Genomic DNA, 20,151 nt, shown 5'->3' with positions numbered 1-20,151 from the left:
TTTAGTTGTTTGGTTACATTGTTCAATTGAAATAACGTGAACAAGACAGAATATTTTTGAGGATCAGAAAGTCGCATGAGAAAGGCTTCAAGTTTCAGTAGGTGAACACAATTAGGGTGTTGCATAAATGTACCATAAAACCGGCACCTTGAAATATATTCATGGAGGATCAACTCATTTATCTTTTAATAATTATGTCAAAATGCGAGTTAACATCTTGGCATCATGCTACAGGTTGACAGAAATCCATGGGCCTGAATGGTCTTTGCCTGTTCACAGCAGCAGCAGGGATAAGGAGAGGTGAACCATATTGAGCTTCAGTTTTTTGGACTGGGGAGGAGAACATTCATTTAAAGTTCTTGGCCTTTATCCATTACAATGAATGAGTTGGGCAGTTGTATCTTAATTCATGTGGAAACAGTTGCAGGGGGCAGGTTGTTGGGGGGTCGGTATCAGGATATGTTATTAGGTCGCTCCATTGAATACTGCCGTCACAAAATGCCATGGTCAGGCCCGGTTTGTGGGATGAAAGTTGGGTGGAAAGTTTTTTGAACTTCCATTCTAGTTACCCTCCACAGTCTCAGAGCTGATTGATACTCATTGCCCAGCTCAGCCATGAACAATTGGCACTCGTATGATTCCAAGGAATTGTATCTCAGCCTGGTAGGAGAGAAAAAGGACACAATTATTACTTCATCAAATTGAAACATATATCCATCCACCTTCAGAGCCTTGTTGGATTTAGTTAAAAATCACACAATAGTAGGTTATAATCCAACAGGTTAATTTGGAAGCACTAGCTTTCGGAGCGCTGCCCCTTCATCAGGTGGTTGTGGAGAATAAGGTTAGATTTAGACCACCAATCTGTGTGTGATCATACTGCTTTGTGTGTTTCTGGGACATTGAATCTTAGGGAGGTCTTCATCCATACTCTTTCCTGGTGCTAGTGATCTTTGCTTGTTATTAAAATACTTTGTTTTCCCTCTTAGTGATAGTCTGAGAGCAAATCCAGAACTTCTCATTCCCTCATTAACTTCCTGCATTCCTCAGGGATGCAGTCAGCTGTGAAAGACATGAACAAAGAATTGTAAAAAACAACAGTCTTCTGGGACTACTCCTGTAGACAAAGAGGACATAAAAAACTTCTCATTCCCTCATTAACTTCCTGCATTCCTCAGGGATGCAGTCAGCTGTGAAAGACATGAACAAAGAATTGTAAAAAACAATTGTGGCGCCTTGATTCTCCACAGACTGCACAATAAAACCAAGGAAGATCTTCCAGCTCAGTTTCCCAGTTCTGCCCTCTCCTCAAGTGCCTTTATTCCTTTGAAATGAAAGAAAGCAATGACTTGCAAAGCTAGAGATGAAAGTTCTTCTTTGACATTCTGTCGGGTATCATCGAAGCCATTATTTACTGAATGTTAATGATGTCAACAATAAATACAACTCTGGTCATCCTATTTAACTGCTTTCTAATAATCAATTAAAGTGTAATATTAAAACAAAAACAGACAGGAGTGCATCCAATTTATGATTGAAAGTGACTGATACTCCCATTAAAGTTGTGAAATGGTGGTGTGGGATTCTCCAGTGCCTGAATGATATGAACACTGTCTTTCTAATATTTTTTAACAGAAAGATTACTTTGTAACTCCTGATCAACTCTGGATCCCACTACGCTGGATTGCACCTGAGCTCATCGATGATGTACATGGGAATCTGCTGGTGGTGGATCAAACCAAGATTAGTAATATCTGGTAAGCAAGTGGTAAAAATGACAGTGAGTATCTGAATAATTACAGAACAGGGCACAGAATCAGAAATTGTTCTGGTATATTATTGAAACTATTCTATATGTCTGAAGAATTTTGTCCATCCTGCCAATGAGGAAATGCCAGCAGGGCAGAAATTTGTCATTTTCCCACCAACATATTTGGTTGTCATTCCAAGTCTAATGTAGAAATGAATAATGGAAAGTTACTTTCTGTAGCATTATTGCAACATTTCATTTCTTACTCCAAATGTGGTTCCCAATTCCGTGCCCCTTTGTGCAAAGTTGCCAGTCACTTAATGAATAGGGCTCTCTCCTGTTAAGAGTTTGCCACTGATTTCACACAGAAGGGAGCTTGCAAAGAAAGAGATTTCATTTCTCTGACAGCTCTCACTTTCCATAGAATTTCACAGCCAACAAATTTCCTTCTCAAGATTTGTCCATGCCTTGTTTCACATTCTGATAACATCATCTAATCGGTTTTTTTATCATGACTGAGATCAGTAGACTTTGGCTGGGTTAGAGCTGTGATGGGAAATACCGGTGGGTGAATGGAATTGAGATACAGATCCAATAGAACAGGCTCAAGGGGCTATGCTTTCCTTTATTGGTCAGTCCATCAAATATAGGAATTGGGAGATCATGTTGTGGCTGCACAGGACATCATGTTCTCTGTCACTGAGGCAGCCAATTGCCCTGAAAGACCTGACAAACAGCAAATGAATGACTGACCGGGTCATCAATTGCTTCTGGTTGTGGGATGAATGTTAGCCATGGAACCTTTAACAACTTTAAAGGAGCGTAGTTTAACATTGTATGTCCGTAATGCTTTTAAAGAAACCTTGAAATTAATGTGATTAACTGTGAGCTGGAAGAAGATTTTGGTATCTTGTAAAAGACAAGATTATGAATGAAGTATAAGGCTTGCAGCAAACTCAAATTAGTATTCTGCAGATCCTTACAGAGATTTCTTTAAACTGGTGATTTGTATTTCCAAGTGTACACAAACAATGTAAATATTGCTTTTGGTGATAAATATCAGTTATCTTGGTGATAAAAAAAACATTCAGTCTGATCAGCATATCCATCATGATCACAGTCAAATTTCTCTCACCTTTTAATTGCCTCTGTTTATTAATGTTTATACTGGAGTCTGAGAGAGAATTACAAAGCAACTCATTTATTTATGAAGAGTCAAACTTTGGTCTCAGTTATTATATATTTTCCTGTACTCTCCGTAACCTATAACGAGTCATTTTTTTTCAGCCTGTTACCAGTCTTGGCCGTAATACAAAAATAAAAAGTAAGTTAAAATGTCACCTTTTAGTGACTAAATATTACTCTATTCTTATGATAGTGAACTCCATATAAATCAGATGGTCAAAGGGAACTGGATAGTGATAAGGTATTGACCTGTCCCTAGCTGCATTTTTCCAATTAGCAATTAGTTATACAAGCGCTTTGCATCATTGTAAATGATGTTCATGTCTGCTGGTTTATATTGCTAAAAGCAAACTCCCTCATCCCAATAGTGTATGTTCATGAGCCAGTCATCACTTTTATAATTAGTAATCAGTATGAATGGAAGTAATTTCATTCAAAACTGTCAGGAAGATGATTAATGATATAGAAGATGGTATCAGCAATAACATTAGCAAATTTGCTGATGATACAAAGCTGGGTGGCAGGCTGAAAAGTGATGAGGATGTTAGGAGATTACAGGATGACCTGGACAAGTTAGGTGAGTGGGCAGATGCATGGCAGATGCAGTTTAATGTGGATAAATGTATGGTTATCCACTTTGGTAGCAAGAACAGGAAGGCAGAACGAGGTCTATTCCTGGAATGGCAGGATTACCTTACACTGAAAGATTGAAGCGACTGGGCTTGTATACCCTTGAGTTTCGAAGATTGAGAGGGGATCTGATTGAGACGTATAAGATTATGAATGGATTGGACACTCTGGCAGTAGGAAACATATTTTCACTGATGGGCGAGTGCCGAACCAGAGGACACAGCTTAAAAATATGGGGTAGACCATTTAGGACAGAGCTCAGGGGAAACTTCTTCACCCAGAGAGTGGTGGCTGTGTGGAATGCTCTGCCCCAGAGGGCAGTGGAGGCCCAGTCTCTGGATTCATTTAAGAAGGAGTTGGATAGAGCTCTCAAAGATAGTGGAATCAAGGGTTATGGAGATAAGGCAGGAACAGGATACTGATTAGGAATGATCAGCCATGATTATATTGAATGGCGGTGCTGGCTCGAAGGGCTGAATAGCCTACTCCTGCACCTATTGTCTATTGTCTATTGTCTATTGTTTGGCAATAAGGTGACACACTTTTAGCAAGCATTCCTTTGGTGGATTTGAGTGATGCATACCGATGGAGCACAATAAATGCAGGTAGACAGGATAGTGAAGAAGGCATTTGGTGTCTTGCTTTGTTGGTCAGTGCATTGAGTATAGAGGTAGGGAGGTCATGTTTGGGCTTTACAGGACATTGGTTAGGCCACTTTTGCAATATTTTGTGCAATTCTGGTCTCCCTCCAAAAGGAAGGATTTGAGAAACTTGAAAGGGTTCTGAAAAGATTTACAAGGATTTTATAAGGTTCGGAGGGTTTGAGCTATAGGGAGAGACTGATAGGCTGGGGCTATTTTCCCTGGAGCATTGGAGGCTGAGGGGTGACCTTATAGAGGTTTATAAAATCATGAGGGACATAGATAGGGTAAATAGACAAGGCCTTTTTCCAGGTGGGGATCTAGAACTAGAGGGCATAGTTTTAAGGTGTGAGGGGAAAGATTTAAAAGGGGCAATGTTTTCACGCAGAGGGGTGGTACATGTATGGAATGAGCTGCCAGAGGAAGTAGTGGAGGCTGGTACAATTACAACAATTAAAAGGGATCTAGTTGAATATAGAAAGGTTTAGAGGGATATGAGCCAAATATTGGTAAATGGGACTAGATTAATTTACAATATCTGGTTGGCATGGACAAGTTGGTCCAAAGGGTCTGTTTCTGTGCTGTACGTTTCTATGACTCTGACTCTAATAGTAGAAGCGACATTTCTGTTTAATCTCATCTCAGCATGAAGCTGGCAATAAGCACAACATTTCCCTGAGCTTGGAGAGCATGCTTTACGTGGAGGAACATCGAAGGTTAAGGGAGTGATAAGAAATTAGAACAAAGGTGACTTTCTTTTTGCCTCAGTCCACTGCTTCCAACACTCATCTCAGATTCTCAAACTGGGTTTCAGTCCAAACCTTAAGGAGCATTTGACCTGAACTGTTGTTTAGGGTTGGGATCCCCAGATGTTAACTGACCAACACATGATCATCCTGATGGAACACTCAGTCTCAGCATAGAGAAATTACAACAAGAGTCTGTTGCTGTTGTTGGCTGAGACTTGTTTGCGCTGATAACATTGTGGGCCTGTCCACAGCATGGGAACACTCTTATTATTTCAGAGCAAAGTTGCAAATGTCTGAGTAATGCAAACCAAAAGTAGGAAAATATATTCACAGATTGGGGATACCAAGACTTATAAGTTTTATTATTGAAGAACTTAGCATATAAAGACCGTTCCTGTATCAGTTGTGATTCCTGTGAAATGCCTATCCCCTGTGTACCATAAGCACATACAAAAGCATCCCCACGCTATTTTGTGTGCAGTTAATTCTTCTGTGAAAACCACTGATTAACTATTCAAAACAAGTGACGATTTGATCTAAACATTGTTTCACAGCCTCTCACCCAGAATTGAATCACAAAATATCTGTCAGAGTGTACTGAAAACTGATACATGGAGAGTATCAACTGTCTCCTTATCTCCTGTGCGTACAGACATGTTTTGGTCATAGAATGTGGAAGCAGGCCATTCAGCCCATACCAATCCTCCCAAGAGAATCCCACCTACACCCAATCCTTGTAACCCTGCATTTCCCAAGGCTAACCCACCTAAGCCTGGACACTGTGGGTGATTTACTTTGGCCAATCCACCCTAACCAGCAAGTTTTGGACTGTGGGAGGAAACTGGAGCACCCAGAGAAAACCCACGCAGACACGGGACGAGTATGCAAATTCCACACAGACAGTTATACCAGAGTGGAAATGATCCCAGGTCCCTGCTAAACACTGAGCAACCATGCCATCCAATCACGATCTTATAGATTTAATTACTTGGACATTTGAATTATTCCACCATCTACAACTCTGAATACCAGTCCTGTGGTGCTATGTGATTCAGACCAGATAGAAGTTTCCAAGTACCATTCTAACTTGGGCTGTTGCCATGGTCCCCATTATCAGTTCTTTTTTCTCCCTGGCCCATTATCATCCATCACTTGTTCTGCCTAACTGTTCTCCCTCCTTCTGGACTTCATCTCCGTCTACCCACCCACTCCGACTCCCTGTCATCAACTTGCATACCACCATCTCCAAATTACCTTCAGTTCTGACAAAGAGTCACTGGCCTCGAACCATGCGCTCTGCTTTCTTTCTGTAGATATTGCCAGATTTCCCGAGTTCCTCCAATCAGTTCTGTTTTGTTTCTGGCATTCTTTCATTTTTGTTTCAATATTGCAAGTTGTTATTAAGATGTACTTCAGTCCTTTTGACTATTTAAACAAAATAGAATGCATTTTTCACATTCCTTTAAATTACAATAATTGACACCTTGGGCCTGGCTCAGTGGGTTTCTGCGATCTTGCCATGCCTAACAGAAATCTGCAAGCTGATCTGATTTGTTGGTGCATTAGTTAGCCTCAAGTACAAAGCAGATCCCAGTTACTGAAGAGGTGCCGCCAGCAGGTTACCCTGATACAGCAGCATGAGATACCACTCTCAAGAGAGAGCAACTGAGGCTTGATGCAAGAAACTAATGGGGCAACGTCATTTTGAGTAGATCCAAGGCAGAACATTTTGAACTGCAGTGATCATAAAACAGGAACTCGGATAACCCCTTCAATTCTCCACATCCAAACCCAGCAGGTTTGTTAAAAGCATGCTATAAAAGTTACTAATAGCCTAAAAAAAACTTTACACTTTCCTGTATTTGTTTTTCACTGCGCCGGCAGTGCAGCAAGTTGCAATTTTGTCGAGAAGCTTTGGCTGGTTCCCACTGAGCCTGCTCCAGTTTTTGTTGTCTAATACCATCACCACATCCTTCCACGTTCCCTTCCATTGCCGTCGACTGCTTAAAGCAAAGGGGATGTCACTGAAACAGCCAACTCAGTGACAACAGGAGAGATGCAGCAAGTCAGGCATTATCGGCACCAATAGACTGGCAAGTGTTGTCTGTCAGTAGAACAAGGAATTTTGACAGGATCCAATAAGCATTGTTGTCACCACTACCTCCTGATATGGATAATAAATGCTGCTCTTGCTTTCTTATAAGTAAGTAAGTAAAACCTGATTGAAGGTGGGGAGCACTTGTTGCATAGTTGATATCACTTTTCCTTCTGATGTGGAAGCTCTCGTTTCAAGTTCCTCTGCAGGACCTTATGTTCAAGGAAGGTGTGATCAAATGCAGGGAGAAAGTGAGGACTGCAGCCAGACAGAGTGGGTTAGAGACAAAAAAAAACCTACAGATGCTGGAATCCAAAGTAGACAGGCAGGAGGCTGGAAGAACACAGCAAGCCAGGCAGCATCAGGAGATGGAGATGGCATTGTTTCAGGAATTCTGGAGAAGGGTTATACCTGAAACATCGGACTTCTCCAGCAGACAGATTGGGTGGTGTGGTGGCTCAGTGGTTAGCACTGTCACTTCACCACAGGGACCAGGGTCTAATTCCACCTTTGAGTGGCTGCCTATGTGGAGTTTGCACATTCTCCCCGTGTCTGTGTGGGTTTCCTCCGGGTGCTCCAGTTTCCTCCCACCGTGTAAAGATGTGCAGGTTTGGTGAATTGGCCATGCTAAAGTGTCTCCATGGATGTGCAGACTAGGTGGATTAACCGTGGAAACTGCAGGGTTACAGGAATGGTGCAGGTGGGATGCCCTATGGAGAGTCGGTGTGGACACAATGGGCTGAGTGGCCTGCTTCCGCACAGTAGGGATTCTATGATTCAAATATCAATGTGTAAATCCTTCCAGCTAACACCAGTAGCAAGTGGGAAGAGGGTGGGGTAAAATTTCTGTTCAGCCATTGATGGAAAGGGTAGCTCTGGCTTACCATGTGTCTGCAAATCCACAGGTACTGCATGAACTCAGAGTGCCTGGGGGAGCCACTGGGATCAGTTGGCTGAATAGCCAGTGTGGCTCCGATTGGTGTCACCAGCAGTGAGTTTGATCACCATCTGGCCAGGCGAGTTGGTGACGATGGTGGGGTAGGGGGCGATGCTGGGTGGATGTGGGGCATTGGGGCTGGGACCAGTCTTCAGCAGAGAAGACTGAAAGTGAAGATTCCTCTGACTGTCTGGTGGGGAGAATACTGGGGATTTGTAAGAATTGTGACTGTCTCCTTCCTTAATTCTAAACTTATTTTCTCGGTGTTTCTATTTTATTATGCACAGGTCCCTGGGTGTAACTTTATGGGAACTGTTTGAGTTTGGTAACCAGCCGTATCACCGGTGTTCAGATAAGGAGGTGCTGACGTATGCTATTAAAGAGCAGCAGCTGAAACTGCCAAAACCCTTGCTGAACCTACCGCTCTCTGACCGATGGTACGTCAATACCTTCACTGTTTGTATGTACGCTTTGTTTGCTGAAGCAGAAACTAACCAGCAACCAACAGCTTTTCAAGAGTTGCATAATGATAATTATCTTGTAACATGGACCTAATGGGTGGCACAGTGGATATCACTGCTACCTCACAGCACCAGGGACCTGGGTTCGATTCCATCCTCTCGTTACTGCCTGTGTGGAGTTTGCATGTCCTCTCTGTGGATTTGCTCTGGTTTCCTCCTACAGTCCAAAGATGTGTAGGTTAGGTGGATTGGCCATGGGCGATTGCCCATTTTTTTGCAAGTGAGTTAGGTTAAACTATGGTAAGTTAGTGGTTATGGATGTAGAGTGGGGATAGTGGGAGGGTCAGTGCAGATTTCTTAAGCTGGACAGTCTCTATCTGCACTGCAGAGATTCTAATTTTAATTTCACACAGATTCCGGTGTACAAATTTCACTTTTATAAACCATTGTTGTGTACAACAAAAACTCAAATAGTTATATACACCCACACTGGAACCAAATGTCTAACAACCATGTCCTGTGCAGTTGTTATAAATTCCAATGATTCATTATCGATACACTGCTGTAAATTATAATGATGCTGTAACCTATGCATCGTGAACATCAGTCTCCGTAAGCTGTAAGTTGTTTGAAAAATAGATTCTATTGCAAATAATAATTATGCCACCCTTTGCTGTTTTGACATTATACTTTCATTCCTAACTCTAAACGAAGTATATTCTTTACAGGAATGCACTTACAATGTATTGCCAGGCCCAGAGCCTTTTTGTTTTAAATCTCTCATGTTGGTCACAGGTACGAGGTGATGCAGTTCTGTTGGCTGCAACCAGACCAACGACCCACAGCAGATGAGGTACATCTGCTTCTCAGTTACCTTTGTGCAAAAGCATCCAACGAGGCAGAGGAAGAGTTTGAGAAGCGTTGGAATGCGATGAAACCAAGTGGCTCCAGCACCAGCCACACAGCTGAGGCCTCATCCTTTCCACTCCTGGAGCAGTTTGGAACCGATGGCTTTCACACTGAGGTGGATGATGTGTTAACGGTGACTGAGACAAGTCAAGGCCTTAACTTTGAATATAAGTGGGACCACACTCAAATGGACAACTTTCCGCCATCTACGACTGGCCTGAGCCACGGCAGCAGCCAGTACCAAGAGATCTACTTTCCTAACAGTGCATCGGGAAGGCTGAGTTTGAGTGTCTCACCCGTCTCCTCCAACTCCTTCTATGAATCGAAGCAGCAGTCCAACATGCCGCAGAATCTGCAGCCTCCAGGCATTGTGCCAGTGATCAGTGCACACAGCCCTTCTGTAACCGGCGAATACTACATCCGGATAGAGGAACCAACTGAGTGCAATATGGACCTGGACTATACCATGTGTTCCTATAGCCCTGAGTATGATTCAAGCGTGCACATGGAGTCATCGTCTTGGCAAGGATTACAAGGAAGGGACAACGTAGACGATTGTGAGAACAGCCCAACTTTATCCTTGACCATGGAACCTCTTTTGGGTCAGGTATCGTCAGCAACCCAAGATTCCTGGGAAGACAGTCAATACTTTAGCAAGAATAAGAGCCAATCGTACTACGAACAATTCACAATAGATGATGCTAATCAATATTTGTTAGAGAATTACTCTGAAAATGGTAGCGACTGGAAAGTACAGAGTGCGGGAGAAAACAGTAGTGAGGATCCTTTGGGAATATCTCCTGTGGTAACAAGTTCCTTCAGAGACTCCAGTGCCCTGCTTGTCACATCTTACCACGAGCTGGATGAAACTGGATCAGATAGAACTTTCCAATCACCAGCTGCTGAAGTGTTCGATTATGCTGCACCTTCTGTAAATACAGCGTTGCATTCAGTTGATGATTTGGAATCGGTGAAAAAGCTCATAGTCGGTTACCCTTCACCAGCTGGACTGCCATCCAGAAAGAGTACAACATCATCATCGAGCACTGAAGATGAAAACCACTTTCCCTCTGGGATAAAATCATGGGAATCCAGTAATTTCCTAAATAACAACAGGATAGATTTAACAAAACAGTCGCTTGAGCAGGTAGACGTTGGCAGAGAATTATTTCAAACGGAATTTTCAGAACCAGACCTGCACAAGGTGGGAAATGTTGAGCCTCTCTCTTTACTTCACACAGCAGACACACACAACTCCACAGTGATTCCTTTGACAGAAACAGAGAATGGGTCCTCTAATTGGAAGGTAAAGTGCAAAGAAGTTGACTGGGAGAGTCAAAGTTTTGATCAGTCACTCTCCACTGCTTTATATAATATTCCCCAGCAAGAGGAAAGTCAGATTCTCATTTCTGACAGATTACAATCTATGAGAAGTGAAGACCTTGTAGACCCATTACTTGGCCAGGTTGTGAAGAGCAGTGCCCTTGGTGCCTATAGCAATACCAGGATCCAGACGGAGAGTGGTGAAGTGGATTTACCTGGACCAGATACAGACAGACCCAGTGAGAGTGATCAATTGGATGTTATTGTTCAAGAAACAAATCAATTAAAGATTGATAGAGAAGAGATTCATAATCCAACCCAATTGAGGATTGAAATAGAAGTCAGAGACAGCAATGCCATTCTTTCAGAAATGGAAATGGTCAGTGATACGTACCAGGTGGAGACTGCAGTCAGGGAATTCACAAGCTCTCCCCAGTTCGATACAGCTGATAAAAGTGACACTTGCTTTTCATCTGATGTGGAATCAAAAGAGCTTGACAGCTCTCCAGTAAAGACACTTTCCAGTGTAAGCTTTGCTGGAACTGACGGCTGCAGCGATGAGGATGAAACAGATATCACATCAGGAATATTTACAGACTTAACACAGGACTATGAAAACAGTGATCTCGTTCTCTCTCACAAATCTCTGCAGAAACTTGTAGGGACTCCAGATTCCCTCGAGTCTCTCGACATCCCGTCGACAACGAGTTCCTGTGAAATGTACAGCCCGACGTCACATTACTCATCGCTCCAACCAAAGGCTGCAGACAGTGGCTACGACACGGAGAACTTTGAATCTCCCGAATTTGTCTTGAAGGAACCGGTTGAACAGAAGGACCCTGAGCTGTTCACCAAAGTGAGCAAACCCAGTAATGCTGCTGCGCTGAAGCTGGGCAGTGATGGTGTTGAAATGTTGCAAGACTCGGAGCCACAGTCCATCAATGAAAAGAATCCCTACAGGGACTCGGCGTATTTCTCAGACTACGATGCTGAGTCCGAAAAATATCAAACCTTAGATTCAGGGAAAGATGACCTTGTGCAAGGTGAGATTGATCTGCTAGAACTAAATGAAGGAGATCTCACAGAGAGTCCTTTACAAGATGTTGACTATGTGTACTTGGGTTCTTCACAGACACACAACCAGACTGACCTGCAGCTAACTGAAAGCCCGGAGACTGCAGGGTCAAATTTAGGGAATGGCAATTTGATCCAAAGGTTACATCGTGATCCTGCAGAGGGCTTAGCGAGCTGTCAAAACGGCTGCTCTGAAGAGGTTTCTATTCTCATCGAAAAACAAATGGACGCTGCACCCAATAACCCAGATGCAGTTGTATTGGCAACAGCAGAACTCAAACTAGGATCACAATTCAGTAGTTCTGCAACAAGTGAGGGGTTTCACAAGCAGGACGTAGAACTTGAGAATGATGAGAAGGAGATTCAAGCTGACGATTTACTTTGTGAGCAGATATTAGAAGAAGCAGGTGGCTCCAATTTGAAGAAAGGTGAGGGGTTTCTTCAAAGCAGCTACAATTCAGAAAACCCTCTGAAGAAACAGGTATCTTCACGTAAGAAAGGGTACCCTCACAAAACCTCAGGCTGCGTCTTTGACGGCACAGAATTAATACTGGAAGAACAATTAACTGAGCAATGTAGCGAGTCAGTTGGAATTCAGTGCACTGACGTTGAGACAAGGAAATTTCAAATGTATTCCTTGAACGTTGAAGAAAAGTTGGAGAGCTGCATTGTTCCCAAAGTACAGTCAATTCAGTTGTCATTGGAGCTCCCTTTATTAGACCTCAAGAAAGAACCCCGACAGGGCTTTGAGGGGGAAGAAGGAGAGGAAGAGGATGAGGATGATGATGAAAGTGATGACTCCGATGAAGAACTTGGCATCTATAACATTCAGGAACACAGTGAAGAGAGCGAGGAAGAACTTCCCACTGTTCCCATTATTGTGACAGAGAAGGATGATGGGAAGAATCTAAGAAGTCTTCTCAAGTTGCCGAATTTGGTGTGTGAGACCTTTTGTGATGATCTTGACCGAAAGAAAAAAGTAGTGTCTTTCTACGATGACGTCACTGTCTACCTTTTTGACCAGGTAGGGTGGGTCCTAAACATTTTCCACTTTGTTTTACCAGATTGGTGCACCAGCTTAGAGAGTTAGTTATCTAACCAGCCATCAAGAGCAATCTTTTCACACAGAGGGTGGTATGTGTATGGAATGAGCTGCCAGAGGAAGTGGTGGAGGCTAGTACAATTGCAACGTTTAAGAGGCATTTGGATGGGTTTATGAATAGGAAGGGTTTGGAGGGATATGGGCCGGGTGCTGGCAGGTGGGACTAGATTGGGTTGGGATATCTGGTCGGCATGGACGGGTTGGACCGAAGGGTCTGTTTCCATGCTGTACATCTCTATGACTCTAATGTCTGTCAGTATGTAAGATCTTAAGTGAAGTAGAAAAGGCTAATCCAAAGCATAATTTGAAGATGAAACACAACGTTAAGACACAGAGGCTTGGATATAAAACTGATGGATAAGGCTGACATCAGAATGCACCTCATGAAAACCTTGGTTGAGAATATTTTCTGAGTCAGGCATTATAAGCAAAATCGCACCATCATTTGCTGTAATTGAGGAGAACTCCAGTTTCCTCTGGGAAGGTGTCTGAGTTAGATCCCATAACTTCTGTTGTTTATCTTCTAGACATAAGTTGATTTCCCCTCTACTGTTCCTCATCACTCGATGCACATGAAACGGGATGTATTGGGTTTTCAGGTTTCTGTCCATCAGTGCAGTGTCAGTCCCTCTCGGAATCAGAAGATTTAAGCCTCAATTCTGAGACATGAATATAAGGTCAGCACAGTACAGAGAAATTACGGAATTCCAACCTTTCAACTACATGTAGTGTGATAGCACAAGTGGATCATATGACATTTCCTGAAGGTGACTGGAGTTCCCCTGTTGTCCTGGATGATGTTTATCCCTTTAAAATAAAACTTCTAACATATGAACCCAAATTCCACAATTTGAAAATAAATCACAACAGCCGCCTCTCCTACCTTCTACAACATTCACAATGTTGACCTGTTCCTCTTCCCCAGATTGAAAATATGTGCTCTGCTCCTTCCCAAAAAGATGAAGCTTTCATGCAGAATACACTTAGGTCTTTCCCCATGTGGGATGCGTCCTCGCTGCCATTTCTTCCCCGGCTTCCCATTGGTCTGACATCAGTGGCCAGTGAGCATTCTCAAGACCCCAGTGACAGTCAGTCACATCCAGTTAACCAATGGGGAAAGAGTGATCGGGGATTAGGAAAGTGGGAATGTGTGAATAAAGAGAGGATGTAAGGAAATGGAGAAAGTAAAAGAAACAGTGGTTGGATTGAGAACTTTAATTAGGCCACGTTTGGAATATTGCATGCAGTTCTGGTCGTCACACTACCAGAAAGACGTGGATGCTTTGGAGTGGGTACAGAGAAGGTTTACCAGGATGTTGCCTGGCCTGGAGGGTTTTAATTATGAGAGAGGTTGGATAAACTCGGATTGTTTTCACTGGAAAGTCCTGATGACCTGATATGAGAGATATAGCTAACATGGATAGTCAGAGACTCTTTCTCAATGTGGAAAGGTCAAGTACAAGATGGTACAGGTTTAAGGTGAGAGGGGAAAGTTGAGGGGAGAAGTGCGGGGAAAATGTTTCACACAGAGGGTGGTGGTAGCTTGGATGCACTGTTAGTAGTTGTGGTGGAAGCAGGTACAATAGGAACGTATAAGGTGTATCTTGATAGACACATAAACAGGAGGCAAACAGATGGATAGAAATCACTTGTGGGCAATAAGTAACAGATCTAAATAAGAATTAGAACTGGCACAGGCTTGTTGAGATGAAGAGCCTGTTCCTGTACTGTATTGAATTGCCTCTAAATTCAGAGTGAAAACAGTCCTGCAATCTCAAGCCTCTTCCATCCTCAGTATAATGTCTTATCCCTGGGGATCAGTCTGGGAACTGATATTGTATATTTTCTACAACATCAATCGTTTTTCAATTACAGGGCTCCTAAAACTGTTCACGGTGTTGTGGGACCTACAGTTCATGCAAATTTGTCATTAACATTTGCTCCTTTTTTTAAAAAATGAAATCCTCTTAGCAATTTTGAACTTAATGTTTCAGTCTCTCTATCCATTCACACCTCACAGTCTTGCCATTAGATAAATGTTTTCATTGTTTGCATTTCCCTTCCAGATGAACTCCCCACTAAACTGTATCTACCACCTATCTGCCCACTGTCCAATCCCATCCATATCCTCTTGAACGTTTCCATGACCCCAAATAGAAGCTGTCAAGTCCTTTAGTTTAGTGATCTCTGTAAATTTGGCAAACGGTATGCACTTTGGAGACAGAATATCAGGGTGAAACTAAATTAGATGTTTTTGGAATTCTGCCTTTTTCTAGTTCAAGTGTATTGAAGCCAAGAAATGTACTTCTTTATTCTTCAACATGGCTGTTAAATTTATACTATTTAATAAGGTGATGTGATGAATTCCCTCTTTAAAACTATGCAGATCTGAAACAGTGCTTCCTTTAACGTGTCATCAGACAGACACATTTGCATTTTGTCTGAAGCTCCTGTTTAATGTACTCACATCAAAACTTCATCCAGTAAGTGAAACCATGTGATTTGTTTATCTTTCCAGAGTCAACAGTAACATTCGACAAAGTTTTATAGCTGGCACAATTATTCAACAAGTATTAATAATTGATCATATTAATTTGCAACATTTCCAAATGTGTTAGTGTCGCATTTGAGTCCATGGTTCAGTTGATTAAAGGAATCACTTTCTAAGTGTTCAGTACATTGCTCTGAGTAAATTGTGTTATTGATTGTAGCATTTACTAAATTTGCAGAATGATGATGCTCAGTGTTAATGTCATTCCAGTTTTTGTACAGCACTCTGCTTTTTAAGAAGACAAAAGAGGAAAATCAGAGAATTACAGACCTTTAGTCTAATATCTGTGAGTGGGGAGGTTGTTGTAGTCTATAATCACGAGTAGGTGCTCTAATTGGCAGGATGTGACCAGTGGTGAATCAGAAAGGTCTGTGTTAGAGCTCAGTTATTCACATGGGATAATGGCATAAAAAGTCAGATATCTAGGTTTGCTGATGACACAAAGTTGTGCAGCATTGCAGACAGTGTGGATGACAGCATAAAATTATAAAGAGATATTGATAGGCTAAGTGAATGGGCAAAACTGTGGCAGATGGAGTTCAGTGTAAGCAAGTGTGAGGTAATCCATTTTGTACTGAAAAAGGATAGATCAGAGTACTTTCTAAATGGTATGACGTGAAATAAAGTGGACATCCAAAGATACTTGAAGATTCAGATGAAGAGATCTTTAACATGTCACAAACAGGTGCATAAAGTAATCAAGAAAGTGAGTGGAATGCTGGCCTGTACATCTATAGCACTGGGTGGTGTTGCCAAACAAAGAGACTTTGGAGTGCAGGTGCAAAGTTTCTTGGAAGTAGAGTCACATCAAGGAAGACAGGGTAGTGAAGAGGCATTTGGTATGCTTGCCTTTACTGGTCAGTGCACTGAGTATGGGAGTTCATGTTGCAGCTGTCCAGGACATTGGTTAGGCCACTGTTGGAACAATGCATTCGGTTCTGCCCTCCTTGCTATCAGAAAGATGTTGTGAATCTTGGAAAGATTCAGAAAATATTCACAAGGATGTTGCCAGGGTTGGAGGGTTTGAGCTATAGGGAGGGGCTGAACAGGCTAGGGCTGTTTTCCCTGGAGCGTCACAGGACAAGGGGTGACCTTATAGAGGTTTATAAAATCATAAGGGGCATGGAGAGGGAGAATAGTCAAGGTCTTTTCCCCAGGCTGGGGGAGTCCAGAACTAGAGGGTATAAATTTAAGGTGAGAGGGAAAAGATTTAAAAGAGACCTAATGGGGAACTTTTTCACGCAGAGGGTGGTGCGTGTATGGAATGAGTTGCCAGAGGAAGTGGTGGAGGCTGGTACAATTACAATATTTAAAAGGCATCTGGATGAGTGTATGAATAGGATGTGTTTGGAGGGATATGGGCCGGGTGCTGGCAAATGGGACTAGATTAATTCAGGATTTCTGATCAGCAGGATCTATTTCCTTGCTGTACATCTCGATGACTCTATGAATCTATAAGGAGGCAGAAGTGATGCTGCAGTTAGGAGCCGATTTGGAGCGAGTAGGTCTGGGCACCACAGCCTTGGAGGGTGTACAATGTAGGTTGACAAGAATGATACCTGGACTTCAGGAGTTATAAGGATAGATTACACAAATTAGGCCTGTTTTCTCTAGAATTTAAAAGGGTAAAAGGTGATCTGATTGAAATCTTCAAGTTTACAGATGAAGACACTGTAGATAAAGATAAACTGTTTTCCACTATAATCCAGTGGTTGGGGATTCTACAAGAAGGGGGCAGAGTCTGAGAATTAAGCCACACCAATCAGGGGAGATGTTCGGAAGTATTCCTACACACAAAGGGTGGTAAATGTTTGCAACTCTCTTCCACAAATGGCAATGGATGCCTGCGTTGTTCAGTTGTTTCTTTTTAAATCCGAGATAGAGAAATATTTGTTAAGCAAAGACATGAAGGGATATAGGCCAAAGGCAGGTATAAAGAGATGGGTCATGCCCCTCCTTTTCCTTCAGCCTCTCCAGTTTAACCCTGAACACTGGCATAATTTCTACCACAGCCTCTGTCGTTGGAAATATATTTCTCAGGCTTGTAACTCTCTGTGTAAAGTGGTTCTGCTGCCCTCTGCCCACAGATTGCTGATGTAACTGTGTCTCCCCTCATTATGATCCTTCAGCTAACCATTACTGAGATTGAGTGTACGGCGTTAATGAATGTGCTCTTATAAACGTTCAAAGGTGGCTCTGTTTGTTTACGTTTTGCTGTGATACACTGAGAATTAACACTGTGAAATGCTGGAGCACAACTTTCATTTTGCAGCCCCTGCTGTTATTTTGCTGAACAATACAACATTGTCATCTTTCTTAGCGAGTACTTTAAATGGTACAATCTGTGTTAAGAATCTTACCGATCTGCACTTGTGTGTCCTTGTGATCTGCAGTTTACAGAAACATTTCTGAATTCAGAACCTGAAACTACTTTCCTTTGAACTCGTCACATCCCTAAGCATCACATAATCTGATCTCATCTGGTCTCCAAATGATCCGTTTTCCAGTGGGTTTTAATTGCTTGTCCCAGCAGCCCAATGACCAGGGTTCACTTGCTGACTTGACAACATTCGTTTGCAGATTTTCGGGCTGGAAAACCCATTTTGGCAGGAGGGCCGAAGGAAAGTTACTGTCTCCTCCCTGTGCTTCTGATATCCACAGGGAAAATATCCAGCTCTCAAAACACCACAGACTGACAGCTCACTCAGCACTCCCAGTGACACAGGACCTCAAACACCCTTCCTCACCACCCCGATCGCCTGTCTGAAATCCCTACTGGAATATACTGCATCCCCTACAAACTGCTGTATGGGCATGCACCTCCCATCAGACACCACCCCATCTCCAACGGCAGTCTGTTCACTGATCCGAGAAGGGAGGTCTGTACCTACCCCCCCCAACACAAACATCTGGACAAACCTCTCGGCCTGTGAGTTGGGCAGGAGGAGATGTGGCCATTCACTCCTTCAATGGAATAAATGAGGAACAGCCCAAACTGTGATTGTGGCCATCCTATGCGCACACACTGTGACCCCCTGCCTGAGGCACCCATTCCTAGTGGCATCCCAACCATTCACTCTGCATCAGGTGAAGGCTCTGCACAGATATTCAGCTGAGCTGCTTTCTTCTCTTCTATTCCCCATCAGCGTAGTACCGTTTCTCAAACCATCTCTGCCATGCCACAGTTATAAAAACCACTCAAGGTGTCTGTACTGTGAACTCACCCTGGAAATAAACACTGCATGCTCAATGAATGAAATAATTAAAATAAAATCATGTCCTGCTGATCTGCAGTTCCATTACTTACTCCAAACAAATATAACATAAGAACTAGGAGCAGGAGTAGGCTGTCCAGCCCTTTAATAACAACATGGCTAATATTTTCATGGCCTCAGCTCCTCTCACTGTATCCCTTCATTCTTTTATTGTTCAAAAAATTATCTAATTTAGCTTTAAAAACATTTACTGAAGAAGCCTCAACCTTTTCATTGGGCAGGGAATTCCACAGATTCACAGCACTCTGGGTGAAGAAGTTCCTTCTCAACTCAGTCCGAAATCTGCTCCCCCGGATTTTGAGGCAATGCCCTCTTGTCCTGCCAGTGGAACCATCCTCTCTACTTCTATCTTAACTATTCCCTTCATAATTTTATATGTTTCTATAAGACTCCCCCCTCATTCTTCTGAATTTCAATGAATACAATCCCAGTCTACTCAGTCCCTCCTAATAAACCAATGCCCTCCACTCCGGAATCAACCTGGTGAACCTGTCTGCACCGCCTCCAGTGCCAGTACATCCTTTCTCAAGTAAGGAGACCAAAACAGTACACAGTACTCCAGGTGTGGCCTCACCAGCATCCTGTACAGCTGTAACATTACCCCTCTGCTTTTAAACTCAATCCCTTTAGCAATGATGGACAAAATTCCATTTGCCTTCCTAATTACCTGTTGCACCTGCAGACCAACTTTCTCCGATTCATTCACAAGGACACCCAGGTCCCTCTGCACAGCAGTGTGCTGCAATTTCTTACCATTCATGTAATAATCCTTTTCACTGTTATTCCTACTGAAATGGATGACATGACATTTATTAACATTGTACTCCATCTGCCAGTCATAGAGTCATAGAGATGTACAGCATGGAAACAGACCCTTCAGTCCAACCCGTCCATGCCGACCAGATATCCCAACCCAATCTAGTCCCACCTGCCAGCACCCGGCCCATATCCCTCCAAACCCTTCCTATTCATATACTCATCCAAATGCCTCTTAAATGTTGAAATTGTACAAGCCTTCACCACATCCTCTGGTAGCTCATTCCATACACATACCACCCTCTGCGTGAAAAAGTTGCCCCTTAAGTCACTTTTATATCTTTCCTCTCTCACCCTAAACCTATGCCCTCTAGTTCTGGACTCCCTGACCCCAGGGAAAAGACTTTGTCTATTTATCCTATCCATGCCCCTCATAATTTTGTACACCTCCATAAGGTCACTCCTCAGCCTCCAACGCTCCAGGGAAAACAGCCCCAGCCTGTTCAGCCTCTCCCTGTAGCTCAGATCCTCCAACCCTGGCAATATCCATGTAAGTCTTTTCTGAACCCTTTCAAGTTTGGCAACATCTTTCCAATAGGAAGGAGACCAAAATTGCACACAATATTCCAACAGTGGCCTAACCAATGTCCTGTACAGCCACAACATGACCTCCCAACTCCTGTACTCAATACTCTGACAAATAAAGGAAAGCA

General features: G+C 42.8%; 1 protein-coding gene across 5 annotated transcripts in view; it reads left to right on the top strand.

The window, feature by feature from the left end:
• The window catches only part of LOC122562236 (serine/threonine-protein kinase LMTK1-like), a 359,515-nt gene that overhangs the window by 328,315 nt on the left and 11,049 nt on the right, over positions 1 to 20,151 (top strand). For all 5 annotated transcript variants that reach the window (XM_043714970.1, XM_043714969.1, XM_043714971.1 and 2 more), the window contains 3 exons: positions 1,636 to 1,757; positions 8,275 to 8,424; positions 9,244 to 12,778. In XM_043714970.1, the coding sequence (XP_043570905.1) occupies positions 1,636 to 1,757; positions 8,275 to 8,424; positions 9,244 to 12,778 (3,807 nt within the window). The remainder of the gene's footprint in view (positions 1 to 1,635; positions 1,758 to 8,274; positions 8,425 to 9,243; positions 12,779 to 20,151) is intronic.

The sequence above is a fragment of the Chiloscyllium plagiosum genome, chromosome 24 (assembly GCF_004010195.1).
Source record: "Chiloscyllium plagiosum isolate BGI_BamShark_2017 chromosome 24, ASM401019v2, whole genome shotgun sequence".
Lineage (NCBI taxonomy): Eukaryota > Metazoa > Chordata > Chondrichthyes > Orectolobiformes > Hemiscylliidae > Chiloscyllium > Chiloscyllium plagiosum.
This window is presented reverse-complemented; position numbering and strand designations above follow the sequence as displayed.